The sequence below is a fragment of the Equus asinus genome, chromosome 13, assembly GCF_041296235.1.
Source record: "Equus asinus isolate D_3611 breed Donkey chromosome 13, EquAss-T2T_v2, whole genome shotgun sequence".
Lineage (NCBI taxonomy): Eukaryota > Metazoa > Chordata > Mammalia > Perissodactyla > Equidae > Equus > Equus asinus.
In genome coordinates, this window is record NC_091802.1 from 39,197,981 (window position 1) to 39,217,949 (window position 19,969).

The 19,969-nt window shown below is 47.5% G+C and overlaps 2 protein-coding genes across 10 annotated transcripts in view; one reads left to right on the forward strand and one right to left on the reverse strand.

Moving 5' to 3' along the window:
- Positions 1 to 743: 743 nt before the first annotated feature.
- Positions 744 to 10,115, forward strand: LOC106826551 (transcription factor CP2-like protein 1). 6 transcript variants are annotated; one of them, XM_070483155.1, is made up of 16 exons: positions 744 to 951; positions 1,445 to 1,596; positions 1,717 to 1,790; positions 2,532 to 2,637; positions 2,746 to 2,852; positions 5,458 to 5,610; positions 5,850 to 5,960; positions 6,476 to 6,573; positions 6,828 to 6,882; positions 7,162 to 7,255; positions 7,593 to 7,683; positions 8,140 to 8,222; positions 8,740 to 8,885; positions 9,030 to 9,081; positions 9,509 to 9,561; positions 9,687 to 9,814. In XM_070483155.1, the coding sequence occupies exons 1-15, from the start codon at positions 869 to 871 to the stop codon at positions 9,544 to 9,546; spliced, it is 1,443 nt and encodes a 480-aa protein (XP_070339256.1). In that variant the 5' UTR covers positions 744 to 868; the 3' UTR covers positions 9,547 to 9,561; positions 9,687 to 9,814. The 6 variants fall into 6 exon arrangements, 3 of the variants coding, with proteins under 3 accessions (XP_070339256.1, XP_070339257.1, XP_014689428.2); XR_006512692.2 differs by lacking the exon at positions 9,509 to 9,561 and adding an exon at positions 9,915 to 10,104 and having other exon boundaries at positions 747 to 951; positions 9,687 to 9,836; XR_006512693.2 differs by lacking the exon at positions 9,509 to 9,561 and adding an exon at positions 9,918 to 10,052 and having other exon boundaries at positions 747 to 951; positions 9,687 to 9,836.
- Positions 10,116 to 12,725: 2,610 nt separating this feature from the next.
- FBXL20 (F-box and leucine rich repeat protein 20) overlaps positions 12,726 to 19,969 on the reverse strand; it is a 108,239-nt gene continuing 100,995 nt past the window's right edge. For 3 of the 4 annotated variants that reach the window (XM_014833537.3, XM_070483158.1, XM_070483159.1), the window contains one exon: positions 17,368 to 19,652. In XM_014833537.3, coding sequence (XP_014689023.1) covers positions 19,545 to 19,652 — 108 coding nt within the window. In that variant the 3' untranslated portion in view covers positions 17,368 to 19,544. Of the gene's footprint in view, positions 19,653 to 19,969 lie in introns of all 4 variants that reach the window. The other variant, XM_014833538.3, reaches the window with a different exon arrangement.

Consider the following 19,969-nt stretch of genomic DNA (forward strand, 5'->3'; position numbering starts at 1 on the left):
CAACAGTGTTCTGAGCATGGGGAAGGAAGCTGTCCCCCAGACAGACTGTATTTGTCCATAAACACAGGCCGCCTCATGTCCCAGGGAGAGGAGAGACAAAGAAACCAGCCCCACTGGAGCTCCTCTCCTTCTACTGCCCTAGGAGGGGGCGCTCCCAGGCATGCTCCCCTCCTCCCCACAGGTGGGGTCTCCCTCCCAGTGCTGCCCCCTGAGTTGTTTCCACAGCAAGCTGGACTATGTTCTGTAAACTCTAGTCTCCTAGCCTGGCAGCCCCCAGTGAAAGGACAGGTGTCCTGCCGTCACTGCACCTGTGTGTGTGTGCGTGTGTGTGTGTAATAGGAGAGAGCAGGGAGGCCAGTGGGGAGCAAAGGCCCTTTGTAGGCCCATGTGATGCTGTGTGTCTGCTTGTCCTGTCCCCTGGAGTGGACAGGCTCCTCTTACAGGGTCGTGTGAGGGGTCCAGGGCTGTGGGTCTCCAGGGCTCTGCATGGCTTATGGGTCTGGAGCCCATCTTGAAGCCTGACGGTGCCCTCTCATTGTCCCTGGGCCTCTTGGGGAAGGTGGGGGAGTGTATATTCACCCTTGTGACTTTGTTTTGCAGCACCACCATCTCCCCCTCAAGTTAATGATTGGTGGGGAGCCCTGGGGACATCATTTCTTGAGTCCTGCCAGCTTGGGCTGCCTAATGGTTCCCAACTTTCCTAGAGCCCTGGGTGCTCAGCCAATAGGAGGCCCCAGGCCTTGCTCCACCCTGTCGTGCGTGTGCTTCTGTGTATAAAGGCTGAGGCTGCGGGCGGGCGGCCCAGTGGGTCCAGCCCAACCCAGTGCAGAGCTCTCTGTCACACAGCTGGCCCTGCTCCCTTTCTAAGATGTTGTTTTGGCACAACCAACCGGAGCACCTGTGGCCCAGTCCTGGGGAACTGTACCCCGGACCTCCAAGCAGCCTGCTCAGGTAAGGGCCAGATCTCTTTCCCCAGCCCCACCAAAGACCCTGGTCTGAACTGAGGTCAACATGGTAGGGCTGTCTGTTTCAAGCCAAGGGAGATGGGCTTCCTGCTCTCAGGTTCCTTTTTGGGTGGGGAAGTGGTTGAATGTACCTGGAGTTTAGTGGGTCCTGGGAGGTCTCAAACACCCTGACCGCCCGCCCACTCAGGACACTTTTTTGGGGCACTTACTGGGCATCATGCAAGTCCTGACGTTGCAAACAAGTAATTGATGGCAGATGTTTGCAGATGTTTAGCAATATCTAGGATTTGCCTCTTAAGGGAGTTCTCCCAGAGGCCAGAGGAGCTGACTGGGGGCCCCTTAGGCCCTGGCTGCTGCTGGGGTGCCTGCTACAGGAAATGCAGGCTCCCTGGAGGGAGGAGCTGGCAGAGAGAGTCCAAGCTCCCTGGGGGTGGGGTGGACGGGGCAGAAAGCAGGCGGTGCCCTCCTCTCCCTGGCAGGGAGTCCCTGCCCTTGCCCTACCTGAAGCAGGAAGAGCTGCCCAACGTCCCCGGCCCGGAGCCTCCCTGCCCCGCGTTCCAGTATGTGCTTTGTGCAGCCACCTCGCCGGCAGTGAAGCAAGGAGAGGAGACCCTCACCTACCTGAACCAGGGTTCGCTGGGCTTGGGGAAGGAAAGGGGCTTGGAAGGCCGGGCGCAGGGTGGTCTGGGAGTGGCAAGCACTGCCTCTGCCCCTCAGAGTGGGGCTCACACAGCCTTTTAATCTCTCCCAGGCCAGTCCTATGAGGTGCAGATGCTCTGGAACCCCAAGCTGGGTGATGCCACCCAGTGCCCCCAGCTGCTGAAGGTAGGTGCATCCGCCCCCCTGGCCCCAGAACTGGCAAAGGCTGGGCATGACTGTCCCTCTGGGCAGGAAGCCAATGTCACCATCGTGATGTCCACTTGTCAAGTGGAATTCTCTCAAGTCCACTTTTAATTTGACCTTCACAACAGCTCAGTGATGGGCAGGAATTGTTGAGGAAACAGGCGCAGAGAGGTTAAGCATTTTCTCAAGGACACAGAGCCAGTAAGTAGCAGAACTGGGACTTAGAAATACGTTTACATAGCGTTATTCACACGCATGATTCCTTCTCTCAAAAAAATGATTTATTTAGCTCCCATTCTTTGCCAGAAACTGTTCTATGGGCTGGAGATTCAGCAGAAAGAAACAGGTAGTTCCCTCCCTCAGCGGGCTTGCATTCTACTGAGTGGGACAACGTGTAATTACACAGATTACATGAAATTACAAATTGATAAGTGCTGCAAAGAAAAGACATGGGTAGGGTGACTAAGAGTGGGAAGGGATTGACTTTTTACAGATGGGGAAACTGAGGCTCAGGGTCTCTAGGTTACTTCCCCAGTTTCACAGCCTGTGAGTGGCAGGTGGGCATCTGGACAGGATCTAGTGGTTTTAAGTCCTTATGCCCCTGGGGGTGGGAAGCAAGCTGGGGGAGAGGGTGGGATGGCTGGCTTACCCCAGGTGTGGGAGTTGGTTCCCAAATGCCCGGGCACCCTCTGACCTATGAGCTGTGCCCTCCTGTCCCTGCAGAGCGTGGCGCGTGTGGTGTTCCATGACCGGCGCCTGCAGTACACGGAGCAGCAACAGCTGGATGGGTGGAGGTGGAGCCGGCCTGGGGACCGCATCCTGGACATCGGTGAGTGGGGAGGGAGCAGGGTCCCTTTAGGGCCGCATTCTGGCTGGGAAGCCCTTGTGGGTGGGGAGAGCTGAGCTTTGTTCCCTGCCTGCCACCCTGTGCCTGCAGATGTGCCCCTGTCCGTGGGGGTGATAGAACCCCAAGTCCTGCCCTCACAACTCAACACAGTGGAGTTTCATTGGGACCCGACCAAGAGGACCTCCATCTTCCTACAGGTAAGTCTGAAGCTGGGACGGGGAGGAGGCTGGAGGTCAGATGGGAGTGGCAGCAGCCTAGGTGGGAAAGGAAGGTGAGTGTGGGTAGGGGTGAGGGGACAACAAGAATGAATCACTACCACAAAGCACCTTGAGGAAAAATATGGATAAACATTAATCGAATCTCACCACAGAGAAGGACTTGTGAAACATCAAGCAATGGAAGAAACTGCCAAACACAGGACAGAACTTAGTTTCATGAAAAGTAATGGTCTGGGCCAGGCGTGTGGCATAATAATTAAGTTTGGTGTGCTCTGCTTTGGCAAACCTGGATTTGTGGGTTCGGATCCCAGGTGCGATCCTACACCACTTGTCAGCCATGCTGTGGTGGCAACTCACATATAAAGTGGAGGGAGATTGGCTCAGGGCTAATCTTCCTCAAGGTAAAAAAAGAGGAAGATTGGTAACAGATGTTAGCTCAGGGCTAATCTTCCTCAGCAAAAAACAAAACAAAACAAAAATTAGTGGTCTGAGATACGTAAGCAAAATTAAAAGGAGATATCAAATGGGAAAAATAATTGCCACATGACATATAATGTGTTATATCCTAAATATATAGAAAGTTTTTATATCAATAAGAAAAAATACATGAAACCTCAATAGAAAAGTGGGAAAAGGATATATGAGGCGATTTATAAAGAAGGATACAAATTATCAATAAATGTAGGCAGTTCTACCTTATAAAATGCTAATTAAGGGGCTGGCCTGGTTGTGCAGCAGTTAAGTGTGCACATTTCACTTCGGCGGCCCGGGGTTCGCCGGTTTGGATCCTGGGTGTGGACATGGCACTGCTCATCAAGTCATACTGTGGCAAGCGTCCCACATATAAAGTAGAGGAAGATGGGCACAGATGTTAGCTCAAGGCCAGTCTTCCTCAGCAAAAAGGGGAGGATTGGCAGCAGATGTTAGCTCAGGGCTGAGCTTCCTCAAAAAAAAAAAAAAGAAAGAAAATGCTAATTAAAATTACATATATATAACTACCAAAGACTTTAAAAAACTATTATTGGTAAGATTTGGAAAAACAGACATCCTCATATCTTGAGAATGCAAATTGGTGCACCCATTCTGTAGGCAGAGTGGCACCTGGGCAAAATTTATTAAATTTAATGTTCATACTCTTTTACCCAGCAGTTCCACTTCAAGAAATTTATCCTATAGCAGCGTTCAATAAGTACACAAAGATCTATTTACCTGCTATTCATGGCAGCATTCTTTTTCATATTGAAAGATTTTAAACAATCAAAATGCCCGTGGGAAGAGGATTGACTTTAAAATAAGTTTTAGTAGAGGCTTACAGTGGAAATTGTGTACCCATTAAAATGATGTCTCTGAGAAATATTTCCTGACAAGAGAAACTGCTTTCCTATAAATAAAGAAAAAGCAGAATACAAACTTGTATTTAAAGTTTGATTTCTATTTTATATGTATAAAAAGTGTGTGTATACACGTCTTTTTTTTCTCTGTTTTCTTGCCCAGGGAAAAGATGGGCAGAGACAGTACTGCACTGTTGACAGGGCTATCGTGGAGAAGGGGAAGGATGGGAGAGGTCTATATCTTTCTTTATACTTTTTTGGTCTTCTCCACTTTTCCTATGTTGAATAGATTTCTCTTTATAATCAAACAATACTGTCAAAAGTCACATGAAAGTTCCTTTTTTGCGTGCCCGCCATGGTCTAAGCACCTGGACTAGGTGTCAGGCAGATGTGGCACAATTTCAGTTCCACCCCTTCCTAGCATGAACCTTGTCAAGGTAACGTAATCTCTCTGAGCCTTAGTTTCCCCACCTGTCAAGTCAGACTCTCAAACTGTCTTCACAGGATTGTGGGAGGCTGTAGTGGGGGCAGCAGGTGTGAACAGACGGGGAGACCCTCCTTGCTCTTGGAATCCCGGAACCAGGCAGAACACAGAGGCTGCCCGCGGTGTGAGGTGTGGGCCAGCAAGGTTTCCTGGAGTGGACTGCCACAGTTAGCAAATAAAATACAGGACAGTCAGTTAAATTTAAATTTTATATAAATAAATAAATAAATAAATAAGTTTACTATAAGTATGTCCCATGCAATACTTGGGACATACTTGCACTAAAAAATTATTTGTTGTTTATCTGAAGTTCAAATTTAACCAAGCATGCCGCATTTCCACTGACAGCCCTACCCTGGAAGGCGCAGAGGTGAGCAGGACGAGCTTTCCAGGGAAAGGATTCTCGGGAGAGCTCTGCAGGCGCGTTGCGGGTCAGGATGTCAGGATGTGTCTGGCTAGGTCCGCGGGCTCACTGATGGCTGGGAGAGAGCAGCCTTGCAGAAAGGCTCAGCTTGACTCTGGAAGGTGCTCCAACGTCAGGGTCAGGAGCTTTGCTTCTCATCCCCTAACCATGGGAAGCCACTGAAGGACTTCTAACGAGGGAAAGAACCTAAAAAGTGAGGCTTAAAAACAGACACTGGTTGGGGATGGAAAGTTGGTGTGGTAAGTGGCTGACAGGTGACAGGCAGGTAAGAGGTTTTAGGTGGAATCTCGTGAAGGTGGGTGGGACCTGGAGTCACCCCGCTTTCCCGTGGCTTTTTCTCCTCAGGTTCACTGTATCAGTACTGAGTTCACTCCGCGGAAAAAGGGCGGCGAGAAAGGAGTCTCCTTCCGCCTCCGGATCGACACCTTCAAGCCCAGTGACAAGGAGCTTGCGCCCGAGCACCTGCATTCGGCTGGCTGCCTCATCAAGGTGTTCAAGGTACCGGCAGCACCAGGGCCCCTTCCCCTCCCTCTTAGGGCTGTCACCTTGCCTCTCTGGCTGTGTGGATTCTGGCCCTGCTTTGCTGTGGACGCTCAGCCTGCGGTCCCAGTCTCCGGGACTGTTTCCTTCTCTGCACACGGAGGGCTGGGACTTGCTCCCTTCTTAGATCCCCTTTTGTAATGAGAAGTGGGCCGATAAAGAAGGGGCCTTTGGGTTTCCTTGTCACCCTCCTGTAGCCCAAAGGAGCTGACCGGAAACTGAAAACTGACCGGGATAAGATTGAGAAACAGCCTCTGCATGAGAGAGACAAGTATCAGGTCGCCCGTGAGAGCACAGTCTTCGTGGAGGTGTGTGTGTTGCGGTGCTGGGGGCAGGAGGGGAAGTTTGGAGAAAAGAGCCTCACCGTGCGTGGGGGGAAACTGAGGCCTCAAGGGCTGCGCCTACTCCAGGATCATCAAGCCCCACCGTGATTCCACCCGTTTCCTGCAAGGACAAACTGCACTGTGTTGTTCAAGACTTCCGGGAGCTGACGCCTTCCAGGCTGCCTCCCCTGTGCCCTGCCGTCGCCACCACCTCACTTCTGCTCCCTCTGCCTGGAGCACCCCCATCCTGCTGCTGCTTCTGGCTAGCTCCTCCGGGAAGCCTTCCCCAACTCCCCCAGACAGATCTATAGGCTAGCTTACTCTCTTCCTTTGTGTGGAAACTTGGTCTACTCGTCAGGGTCTCCTTTTAGGGCAGGGACCTAGTCTGGCCCAAGGCAGGTCTCTTGTCAGCTCTTAATAGACAGATGGAGGGAGGTGAGCCCACAGACACCATGGCCCTCGGGCCGTCCAGGCCGACCTTGCTGTATGTTTGCCCACAGTGTCCACCGTGGCCAGAGCCCAGTGCAGGGCCCCACTCACCTCTCAGCCCTCGCGCTCTGACCTCCCCCTACTCCTGCAAGCTCCTGTCGCCTGAGAGGTGAGGCGGGATGAGCACCTCCTATCAGCCCTTGGGGTGAGAGTGAGGGGAAGAGCTCCTCGGCCCAGGCATCGGGGAAAGGGCAGGGTTGCGGGTGTGGCTGAGGCGGGGAAGAGGCTCAGCCCTGTGCCTTCTGGGGAAGACGTGAGATGCACCAACAGGCTCTGCATCCCACGGCAGGCCTGGGGAACGGTGGCGGGCGGGAGACTGGCTGCCCTCCTCCGCCGAGCCCCTGACTCTCTGCTCCCCCACAGGCTCTGCTCCTCACCACCATTCGCCTTGGACAGCTTGGTGGGCAGCCTAGCTGAAGTGAGTCTTCCCTTTCCAACCCTCTCGACCCCACTATCCGAAAGCCTTCTCAGCGGCTTCATCTCGCTCTCCAGAAAAGGGTGGTCCTGCCCCCTGGTGGACAGACGTGGTATGGCCACAAATCGCAAAACTGTTCCCTGATAGGAATGGGCACTTCCCGTGGCAGGATGAACCTCTCCTCTCAGACCTGGTCCCCAACGGCAGGGGCTGTTTCTCCTCCCCCTTGTTTTCAGTCCGTGGGTCTATGGTGTTATCTGGACCGTCCTTTTTATGCCTCAGGATCTGAACCCTGGAGCCTCCATCCTAGAGACGCAGCAGTGGTTGCATCGGCACCGGTTCTCCGCCTACTGCCGGATGCTGGCCAATTTCACTGGTGAGGCTCGGGTCTGGCAGGGACCAAACCAATAGGGGACTGAGGGCCAGACAGTCAGGCAGGAAGCCTGTCTCTGTCCTGGCTTGCTAGACTCTCTTCTCATGTATTATCCCATGCAATTTATACACTACCCCTTGTGGACAGGGCTCAGAGAAGTTAAATAACTTGTCCAGGGACACAAAGCTAGCAAGTGGCAGAGCTGGGATTTGAATCCAAGTGTGACTCCCATGTCTGGACATACTAAGGCCATTCATAGACTAATGTTGGACAGTGTCCCTTGCCACCCTTGCTTGATCCCAGGTCTCTTCCCCCAATCTGGCCCTGTCTGACCCTGCAGGCACGGATCTGCTGAAGCTTACCCGCCAGGACCTTATCCAGATCTGCGGGGCTGCCGACGGGATCCGCCTTTTCAATACTCTTAGAGCCAGGTGCTGGGCACTGCCAATTAGGGTCCCCTCCCCATTTTAGTGGCACCTACCAACTCAGCTAGTGGTACTGTTTCATACAACGTTCAAGCTGGAAGGCATCTTAAAGACCACTTAGTTCCATTCCCTCTTTTTACAGAGGAAGAAACTAAGGCCCAAGGAGAGTGACCTGCCTGGGGTCATAGAGCAAGGATGGCAGGGCTGGGCTAAAATGTTAGGCTCCTGTGCCCTCTTCATGTAGGTATCCCATTTGCATCAATTTCTGGGGACAGAGATGGATTTTTCTCATCTTCTCTCCCCCCAGGGTCCAGCTTTCATTAAATGCTGAAGGAATGCTTGGTGACCTCTCCCCCTAGACACTCGGGAGGAGGCAGGGTCTCTCCCAGGGATGGCGGTTAGAAGTGGGAGTTGTTAGTTCAGGTATGAAGGGCTGATACGTAGACGGTTTTCCTGGCCCAGGCCCATCCGTCATCGGCTGACTTTATATGTGGCTCAAGAGGCTTCTAGGCAAGAGAACGAGGTTGCTGAGAACCCCGACTCAGGTAAGGCTCGAGCCTCTCTCTCCAGCAGACAAGAAATTCAGGTGTGGCTGCATCAAACCTCTTCTGGCCTGGGGAGAGGGTGATGCTCCATGGTTCCTGGCACCTAGGATGTCTTCCTTGGCATTCCTGTCTTCCATGATCAGATTAGTTCTCTCCTTCCAGGATGTTTCCCTGGGTTGATTCCACCATGTTCTATTCCCTAGACCCATCTGATTTTGTCATTCCATGAGTCTGTGGGATTAGAACATTACAATTTTGTTATTGTATCTGGGTTTCAGTCATTCATATGTAGATGTCCCATCTCCTCTTTGAACTGGGGCTCCCCTCAATCTGAGGTCTTCCCAAAGGTGAGGAATAGGGATGGGGACTAAGTGGATGTACAAGCCTTTTCCTTCTTTACTCCCTCCCACCCCCCCCATGAGGCTGTCACCTTGCCCCCTCCTTCCTCCTGGTATCTGGGGCTCCCTCTGGGCCCTCTCCCCCACTGACCCTGCCTCTGTGCTGCCCACATCCCCAGGCTTTTATCAAGAGATCTCTCTGAATGAACTTAGTGCTGTGGAGCTGATGGGGAAACTGGCAGAGCTCTTGGCTCTCCCAGCCAATCAGATCCACCGCCTCTTCCACCAGGGCCCTGGGGGCATCCTCATTCTCCTCAATGACCAGGTAAATGGGCAGCGGTTCCCTACAAGACCCCACAAAGGCCTCGATCACTCTTCTACCTCATGCCCAGTTTCCCTCTCCCTGCCCCAGCTTATTCTGTTTGGCTCTAAGAACAGAATTGTCTTAGTGACCCCTTCTCCCTTGCAGGTGGTTCAGAATCTTAAGGATGAATCATACTTCGTGGCTGTAGTGAAGAAAGGTAGGGGTTTTAGAGGGAGAGGAGTGTATCTGGCAGGCCCTAGAAAGGGTAAGGTTGTATTTATATTGTCTCCTTAATGAAATTAAAAGGTTCCTTGAAGGTGCACGCGTGTATGTGTGTGTGTGGGGAAGCAGGGAGCAGTGTCCCAATCAAATGGTAAACATTTGCTGAAGGTCAGCTTTGTTTGTGTTAAAGGGACAGAGATTTAGACAGCTAAAAGATAGCTATTTATTGTTCAGGAAAAATGTGAACGAGTAGATGCATTCTCATGAGAGAAAAAAAATGCCTGTTTCTACTTCAGGCAGGTTATTAGAGAGGAAGGTAAGGCCCCCTGCCCACCCGCTCCAAACCATACAAGGCAGAAGGGTAGGTGCTTGCTGGACATTCTCTGGCGCAGAGCACCTGACTTGTGGTTCTGGTTATTCAGATGCCTGCTGTGCTACAGGCCACAGGGAGGCTTCCTAAAGAGGTGGATTCCAGGTGAGGGTGGAAGAACACGTGGGTGTGGCAGATGCACTGCAGGTGGCTTGGAGGTTTGGGAGCGGTAGAGTAGCAGTGGTTGGGAGCCTGCCTCACTTCAATGGTGCCCTTTTTACTGCTTTCAGTGCAGAATCCAGATGGCTACTACCTGGTTCTGACCTAGGCCCAGGGGCACCCTGCTGCAAGAGGAGGCGACGGATGCCAGCCTGGTTCTCTGGAGCTCTGTGTTGACCAGAAGCCTTGTTAAAATCCTCAGCTGCTTCAGCGGACTCCAGGTGAAGAGCCAAACCATCATGTGTCCTACCCCTGGGGAGGAGGCAAGCAGCCCCAGGCTCATATTTCTTTCTGCTCAGCAGCAACAGCTGTTGGAACCCAGGACACAGCCTCCCAAGCTGAGCTGAGCTGGCCAAGTGAGGCAAAAAGCCTGGCAATATGGATAAGGAGCTTCTGCCCCAAACAGTGCTGCTCAACACTGAGTGCATTAATTCGTGTTTATTTAAAATTTTATTTATCCCTTCCTTTTGTAAATTAAAAGTTAATTTTAAAAGATACATATTTTTAATGTGTTGTTCAACTTTCTTGGTGTTATGAGTCCTCTTGCTTCTGCTTAAACTATAAACTGGAGCGAGGGACAGAGTCTGGGACAGAGGAATAAATAAATTAGGCTGATCTTTTTTCAATTAGCACAAGAACTAATCACTAAAGCCTTCAAAAGACCATTCAACTATCAAATCACTGTGCTTATTTTAAAACTTCTGCTCTAGAGACTTGGGAAATACTATAATTATTCTTGAAGACTGAGGCCATGGGGCTTTATTTAAAAAACATAGTTGAATTTATTAATCTTTTAATTTTTAGGTCTTAAGAAATCATTCCCTATATTAAGGTCATAAATATAACTTCCTATGCATACTTTTCAAAGTTTAAATATTTTTTTTTAAAGATTTTATTTTTCTCCTTTTTCTCCCCAAAGCCCCCCAGTACATAGTTGTATATTTCGTTGTGGGTCCTTCTAGTTGTGGCATGTGGGACGCTGCCTCAGCGTGGGCTGATGAGCAGCGCCATGTCCGCGCCCAGGATTCGAACCAACGAAACACTGGGCCGCCTGCAGCGGAGCGCGCGAACCCAACCACTCGGCCACAGGGCCAGCCCCTCAAAGTTTAAATTTTAATTTTGCATTTAAGTCTGTAATCCACCTGAAACTGATTTCTTTGTGTTCCTATTTAGAAAACCAATTTTATATTAAATCAAGCGCTTTTAAAAAAGGTAAGAGAGGGGCCGGCCCCGTGGCAGAGTGATTAAGTTTGCACGCTTGGCTTCGGCAGCCCAGGGTTTCGCTGGTTTGGATCCTGGGTGCGGACATGGGACCACTCATCAGGTCATGCTGGGGCAGCATCCCACAAACTCACAACCAGAATATACAACTATGTACCTGGGGGCTTTGGGAAGAAGAAAAAAAAAAAGATTGGCAACAGATGTTAGTGCAGGTGCCAATCTAAAAAAAAAAAGGTAAGTGATACTGGGTCGTATCTTCTTCTGGTCTTTATTTTTTCATCCCCTTCCCTCAAAATTTTGTGAAAAATTTCAAACATATTGAAAAGGGAAAACCCACATGCAAGGAGTGGACAGGCCAAGATGCCCTCTTAAAAATTACCTGCTGGGGGGCCAGCCAGGTGGCATAGCAGTTACGTTTGCATGCTCTGCTTCAGCAGCCAGGGGTTTGCTGGGCACAGACCTATACACTGCTTATGAAGCCACACTGTGGCAGGCGTCCCAAATATAAAGTAGAGGAAGATGGGCACAGATGTTAGCTCAAACCTACTCTTCCTCAGCAAAAAAAGGACTGGTGGTGGATGTCAGCGCAGGGCTAACCTTCCTCAAAAAAAAAAAAAAGAAAATCTGCTACGACCAGCCCCACTGGCCTACTGGTTAAGTTCGGTGTGTTCCCCTTCAGTGGCCTGGGTTCTGTTCCTGGGCACAGACCTACACCACTCTTCTGTTAGTAGCCATGCTGTGGCAGTGGCTCACATTTAAAAAAGAGGAAGACTGGCAACTGATGTTAGCTCAGGCGAATCGTCCTCAGCAAAAAAAAAAAAAAAAAAAATCTGCTTAATTCCTATTGATTATTTACCTCAGTTATCATTTACTGATCATCTTTAGTGAGTCTTAAAACCAGGTGGCCTCTGGCTAGGGGGTGTAGGAAGGAGGAAGGCTCTAAACGCTTGGATGAACTGGTTAACCGTGGATGGGGGAAAGGCAAGTTTGCTTATCCTTTGAAGTTCAAAGACCTAGAACATGCCTCCCTCACGTCCACTACTGACTCAGTAAGGACAACTGAGCAGGCAGCTGCTTGCACTGGGACCATGTAGGCACCAGATGACCAGTCCAGACCAGGCCTTGATTTCATGCAGGATGAGTGGATTTCAGGTGGGACCTACCATTCCACAGGGCTCTGCAGCATGTCTCATGGCAGGGGAGACACCCTGAGATTTCAATTTAGGACAGTGATTTGACTCCACGGCTCATCTCCACCAAAAGGATAAGGGCTCTGTTCCATTAACCTTTATGTATCTCTCAATCTAGGAGCTTCTAGCACAGACTACATACTGAAATATTTGTTGAAAGGAAGGGAATAAAAGCAGGTAACATGAGTGTTTACCATGTGCATTATCATCTCTTTTAATCTTCACAACTCTGAAGTAGGTACTGTTATCCCCACTTCACCCATGAAGAACTGAGATGGAAAGGCTGACTGGCCGAGGTCATATGGGCAGGTGGAAGTCAGGCAATCCGACGTCACGCCACTCCATCCCCACTCCCTCCTAGTCCAGGGAAGGGCAATGCTTTGCACAGAGAAGGGACTCAGGTTGAACTGCCACTATCAAGTTAATTAAGACAAAGGTGTTCAGAAACTGATTTGTTTTCCCTTTTTTTTTTTTATAGACAAGTGGAGTTCGGAGTATTAAATAAAAGCTATTAAAAAGGTATTAAATAGACGCTATTAAATAAATTAATTATTAATTAAAGGCTATTAAAAAAAATAAGGATGCCAAAAAGAAGCCCCTTCATTCAGCCTCAGGAGCCTTTGTAGTTTTAGGGGTCAAAGAAGTTAAGAATCACAGCTCCAAGTCAGGCTATTTCCGCGGCAAGAAGGAAAGTCTTCACAGCTTATTTCCTTTAATTACATCATAAAACAAAATTAGAACATACAGGAAACAATAATAGTTACATATCAATTTACTTTATATATTTATATATAAAAAACATTTCTTTTTTAGTCCAAAGATTTTAAAGCAAAAGGAATCCTCTACTGCCACCTTGGATTTTATTTATTTTTAAATAACCCTCCCTCCCCCCCATCCTCAAGCGCCAAAAGAGTTGGGTGGAAAAACAGTCAGCTGGACAGCTAATGGAACCTGGTGTTAAGTCACCATATAGGGAACTGTGTTGGCCCCAGGGACTGGCTAAGCACCGGGGCAGGCCTGGTGGAGAAACAAGCAAGCAGCAGCTCCCACACTGAAGCACCGCAGGGTGAGCCGAGTAGCTGGGGAAGGCTTAGGCCAGACGGCAGTGTGTGGGGTCAGACTCTGCCAGTCAACCATCCTCTGCATTTTACCCTCTAAGGGGAGTGGTGTGGGTGGTGCAGGGATGAAACAGCCTGGTTTGAAGATAAAAATTTCTCTCAGAGCACCCTTCACCCATCCATCTCTGTCCCCAGGCAGAGTCTAACAGGCAGGAGTAGTCCTCACAGTTCTCTGAGCTCTGCACAGACCACTTTCTCAGGTCTGTGCCCTCAGGGGCACTGGAAGGTGGGCAAAGGTGAGGAGAGCAGTTGGGAAATGCGAGGCAGGTTACTTGGAAACAACTCCCAGGAGTAAAAAGGAGGCAGCCAGAGTGGGAGGCATGTGAAGAAGTCACACAACAGGAATGGAGACAGGCAAAATTAAGAAGGCCTTTCTCCCGGTACAGTACCCCTTCGGACTGGGCAGTGACAGATCCTCAGCGGCCAGCTCTGAGAGCGGCAGCACAGTGAGAAAAAGACACATGGAGCTTTGATGAGTGCCCCCGCACGGAGCTTGTACACATTACAGGTTAACGTGTAATTTATGGCTAGAGTGAGGAGGGAAGAGAAGAAATCTCAGGCTCACCTCTTCCTGCACTTATGAGAAATTAGTCATCAGAGAAGCACGGATAAATTATTCTTAAGGGAAGAAAAAAACCAATGTAAACCCAGGAAAGTAGCAGCAAAGGTTTCACTTATTACAGATCTATTATATAGCACTAGGAAAGAAAATCATTCATGTCTTCAGGGGGTAAAAGGTAATTAATCAAACCATGCCACTTAGAGACTCCTTTTCAAGTTACAATTTTCTAAGACTTTAGGTTCTCATTCACTAGTGCCATAAAAAAAGAAAAACAAACGAGAATAATGACTTGAGGGGCTGAGAAGGGTTAGGCTAAGGTAAGAAACACATACATGTGTGAGCAGCAGTGTGGTATAGATTTGAATAATAAGTAGTAAGAGGCAATGACAAGCGAAACTTAGTGGGGCCAACTTTCCTTCTTGGACTTTAATAAAAAAAGACATCACTTCAAAGATTTCCCTGGGTTCTTGGGGTATGGCAGAAGAGAAAAGGTATGTGTCTGGACACCTCTCTTCTCCCATCTCTTCTTGGGGTGGGGATTCTCATTTACTGCCTACCTGCTCTGGCCTCAGTGAAAACCAGGCCCAGCAGCAGCTGGGAAGCAATGGTGGTTCTTTCGGTTGTGCCAATCTCCACCTCATGACTCTGGTTAGGTGTCTGGAAAGTAGAAGCCCTCCTTGCCAGTAAAAAGGGCATGGAGTTCATGAGAAGGAGAGGAAAGTGAATCGACCCACCCGTGAGGCAGGTGTTTCTAGAGAATTCAGCACAGATGCTTGTACCTGAAGCAAAGTACCCCAGTTCCAGAACTGATTCTCTCCTTCATTTTGAATCTCATCTACCATTTCCCCACCTCAATTCTTTAAAACAAGACACTGAAAAACACAGAAAATAGAAAGGGCCAATTGATACAGTTTTGGGTGCTCATGGTTCTTTTTCCTAAAACAAACCACGCTGGCTGAGGAAGCCTGAGACTCAACACCTGTGAACCAAATTCTACGAAGGGTTTACTCAAAAAACACACGAGGCAGAGATGGAAGAAGTGCATTATGGAATTTCTCTTAACATTCCACATGTGAGCTTGTCCAACAAATTTTTCTCTGCTGAAAATTAAGTGTAGCTTTCGTGGGCTCCAAAGATTCACTCAGACTCAGCTGAGAGGTTCTTACTGACTTTCCTAAGGATCAAAGGCTTCAGAGACGCAGAACTAATGTTCCTAAGAATAAAAATGGACAAAATAGGTAGACTTGCCTTGGGGGAGGAGCGGGAGCTGCAAAAGCCCTTCGTGCAGAAAACTCACTTGCCTCAAATGGTAGTTTCTGGCAGGTGGAAAGTTTGTCCCAAGTAAGAGGACAAGGTTAGAGCAGCATGTTCTTTGCTGGAGAACAAGATGATAAGTTAGGGCGTCTGGATACAGCAAATACAGCCAAATTTTATTTCCAAATTACCTGGGTTAATTATACCCTATTGACACGGTCTTAAAAAGCTTTCTGTATCTTCCAATCTTACATTTAAAATTTATGATAGAAATAAAGGTGAGGAGAGGCTGAGACTCCATATTTCCCCTCACCCTCCTACTGCTTTAGAGTTCTCTGGACCAAGATCATTATAAGGGGGAGGGTTCTGCCTCAAGACCTCCAACTAAACATCCTACTCCTCGTCTCAAACAAGACTCAGCTGATTCACATTGCCTGGGCTTGACGTGGTTAAAGATCCTACAACTGTAGGCAGACAGAGAAGGCAATCTTTTTATAAAATGTTCCGGAAGCTCAAAGCATACCACTGAAAGAGTCTGTCATCCAGGATGCACAATGGGGACAGAAATCTAACCTTAAATCATGCATACAAGGAGGGAAAAGGCAGAACAGACCAATTTCCTTTAAACTCCTCCTCTCTCACTGGTGACAACTGTCATGAGCAGTCTGTGACTTTTGGTACAGTAAGTATTAAATGGCCAAGGGTCAACCATGATTTGCAAGCATTCCTCCTCTCCAAACACCACCTAAGGTTATGCAGCCCACAGGCAGGGAGAAAACCACCCTCTTCTTTCTAGGGACACTCTCACATTTCCTAACAACTTCAAACCAAGAGAGTTTCCATCGTGTACTTTGTTTAGCCCTCGATGGCATTAGTGGGCTATCAAACCAGTAACAATGCATTTTACAAGGCAATTAGAAGAAATAAAAGAACCTGACTGCTGTAGTGTTATAGCTGTATCAAAGTCTGCAAACAGTTTGGAAAGCCCAAAATAAAGCATCATGAAAATATTTATCAGGTTTCCCTCCTAATGTGTGATATAAGGAATATGTAAAATTTCTTACATATCTGCTAAATCAACTTAATGGATGTGGAAATTCACAAAAAACAATTTAACAAATATTTTTACATCCACTAAAGAGGAGAATGGGAGAAGCGAACATTTTTTACACAAAGCACAAAGTGCTTTCATGTTCCAAATATTGGAAAAAAGGATGCCACCAGATCCCCTCACTCCTCCTATCTAACAGTTTGACTTCAAATTCAGTAAGGAAACGTCAACGACCACTCAGGGAAAAATGGCCTGAGCCACAGGACAGTTACTCAATTTAAGGCCGTCTGGGATAGTTTGCCTAGATCAGGTCAAGGGCCCCAAGAGGAAGCTACATAGAGACATTTGAGAATAAATCAGCAGCATCATTGGGAGAGAGATGGAGGCTTTAAGGAGAGGGCATAGATGGGTGCAGGAAGGAAGTGGGAGAAGTCAATGCAAAAAAAAAAAAAAAAAAGCTGGAATCACTTTGATGGGTCTGACGAAGAGGATATAAAAGATACTGATGTAGCAAACAAACGATGCTGGAAAATCTAAGGGGAAAAGGCTGCTTAGAAAAGAGACGATCTGGATGTTTAGTAACTTTCTCCAGAGACAAGACAATAATTCCTCCTGGCTATCTGCAGGCTTTTGGCAATAGCTTTGAGGGTATCTTCTTACTTATCCCAAATCTCTTCTCTCTGTTAACCGTATTTTTTCATTACAGGAGGCATATTGTGGAGGGGCTCTGGAGCCAGATAAATAGACCTAAGCTTTTCCTAAGCAGAGTTTTTACACCTGTGAAGCCTTATTGCATTTTCAAAAACGTCCCTGATGTTGAGACAGGAAGCATTATGTTCGGATATCAGGACCCTTTTCACCTGACCAAAACTTACCATGTTCTGCGTTCTCAAAGTCCTTGTACATTTCATCACCTGGCATAGGTTGCAGATTGGCATAAAAATTTATTTCCTTCCAAGCTTGATGGGCCTGCGGTTTTCTTGAGAAAGGAACAAGGCTCCTGCCTGACCACACACAAGCCAGTGCTGCGTACTCTAGGGCCTTTATTTTCTCACTTGACTCTGTTCTTGGCCCAGAGGCAGACATTGCCTGGGCAAGTCCACGTGGACTTGCATGTGGGTACACTCTTTGGGTAGAGGAACAGCATTTCTGAGACATTCATGTACTAGTGAATAGGGACTTTTAAACATATATATTTTTAAGTAAAGAAACACCTTAATAGCCTCAACTATTGGGCAATTCAAATCTACACACACTAATCAATCAGGGTTTTACGGTCAATTTGTTCAGGCACTATAAAAAATAACTTAAACATTAGAGCAGATGGCTCCTAAATATTTCTCTTTAGTTTTGTTTGAATGAGTGATGTGGGCATCTGAATATTATTAACCATATCTGGAAGTCCGTGTGCATCTGTCTACGTTCATATATGTAGGATATAGCCAGGAGTGTGAATTTCACTTTTAAAAAGTATATTCCTTATATGGTTAATTGGCAAAGAGGATAAGGGGCAAGAGGAATAAAAAATACAAGTAATTGGAGCTTTTGAAAGGGCCTAATAATAAAATAGAATTTAAGATAAATTTAACATGCTAAATAACGGTGGGAAGTACAGATTTCTAGGACCCTTTCATCTGATTGCTTGTGGAGAAATAAATCACACTTTATTCTTACATATGCTGGTAGAACCAGCACCTGCAGCATTAAAACAAGCCTTTTAACAGCCTGGATCATGCAGAGGATGATCTAAGATCATGGTGGACTGCACAATAACATCCTAAAAGATCAAAAAAAAGTCATCCTATGAAAAATCACACAAGGTTTCTAACCTTGTGGTTTAGAAATCTACTTCTTGTACTTTAGAAACTCATTTTATTTCCCTCATCCTCCATAACTGTTTAGGGGGAGAGGGAAGCTGCTTCTTCAACCCTTTGAGTCATGAGCACTGAATGCCCTGCCCTCAGCTCTGGTGACCAGGCTGGGCCGAGACACTGAATCCCCTACTTCCTCTCAATGTTGTCTTTCTGCTGCCCCAATGCCTTCACCTGGTTACCCTTGTATTTCATTCACGGGGAAGTCTGGAGCACAAGAAATATGGTTTACAGGTTCTAAAAAGGTTCTGGTCCTTTGAGGCTCCAACATTAGATATGATGCTATCAACACTAACATACAGCTGACTAGCTGTTATAGGGTCATTCTTGTTTCCATGATAGGCTGAAGGGGAGGGGGGACCACAACCAACTAGCTAGACTGCACAGCTCCTCTAGCAGCACTTGTGCTAATGCAAAACAACCTCACAAACACAGATCAGAGGTGCCGCTGATCACACATAGATTTCAGTGAACACACAACATGTCTGAGCTTGAGTGGTAAGGGCTTTCAGACTCAGTTTTGGGATCTGCCATTCTACCCTTTACTAACAATGCACTTCTCTCTCCTTATTAAGTTAGTGGCGTTTGATGGAAGGAAAATGTGCAGGGGCAATACTGGGCATATCATGCGTATTATCAAATATCACAAGATATAACAGAAACCAAAAGGCAATTTGTTTTCATCAAAATAGTTTTAGCTCAATTTCTTCTCATAACTTTTCTTGCTTTTGTTATAGTTTCCCTTCAGACTGGCAAAGATTCAGGCAGGGTCCCCTAATGGCAAAATTTTTAGGATTAAAAAAATATTTATAGATAATGTCTCTTTTAAAAATGTTTGGTAACCCCAACTAATCATCAAAAATGCAAACTGTAAACACAACAGCAGCAAATGAGTAACAATTGAGTGTGAGTAAGCAGACTATCAACAGGTGACAGACTGAGCAAGAGTGCAGGAGGGAGCAACAGAGAATGAAAGACAGGTGCACAAGTGTACTACAGAGAGTGACAATTTGCGTGAATAAGTAATCACATTTGGCCCACAGTGATTTCAATGCAACCATTTAGGAAACTTCTGGGCCAAACACTAAAACACAAGAGGAGGAATGGACAAGCCTTCTTTGTGAGCATGCTCAGCATGTTGGCATGGGAATAAGGAAGCACAGAAGCTCTGTAGTCATCTCACAGTGGATGGCTACCATTTATAGGATGCAAAGAAATTTTCTTCCTGGTCCCTGGCTACAACATATATATTTTTTTATGCATTCCTTGACTCCGGAGGACTGCAGCTGCTATTCCAAAATCACCAAAGAAACCCCCTAAGAAAACAAAGAAACTGCAGTAGCAGTAACACTGGGTTTGCTGGAATACCTCCTTCCCTCTACCGTGCCTATGGTTTTCTTCTGGGCACGTCCAACAGGAATGGTTAAGTTTTACCAATCCACTTGATAAAGCCAGCACAAACTTCAGTCCCCTGGTCACAGAGCTAGAGTGGGTGGGAGTGAGGGTGGGTATGTGTATGCATGTGTGGCTCTGGGAATCTAGACACTGCCCTCACTTTGTAACCCTTGCCCAGAACACTGGGGTCGCTTCCACTGGAGACTCCACGGTAACTCTAGAAGTGTCATTAAATACTCAGTTCACCAAGGTTGACCACCTCCATTGTCATAGGATGATGCAGCATCTGCAGAATCGCTGTCTGCTGCCCCCTACTGATGGGGGTGGAGTGACAGGTGCGAAGTAGGCGTGGACTTTAATATTGGGTAAATGGGTCTGAAACAAGACAGAAACATTACTAAGAAAGAGGGCTTAAACAGAAAGAGCAATGTTGCTTTTCAGAAAAAACACTGATGGGCTGAGCGGACATGAATGCAGGGAAGAGGCTGAGCACCAGTCAGGATGTTGAGAGGCCTGGGTTCTACTTTGCACCATCCCAGGTTATTCTAAATGACCAAATCAGCTCATTATAACTTTGGCATGTGCTTCCATAATAATAAAACTGGGGGGGAAAACATCATACTATACTCTCTTAACTTGTCCCAAAGGCATTCTGAGTCGGAAGAAACTATATAAGCCCAAAATAATATTTT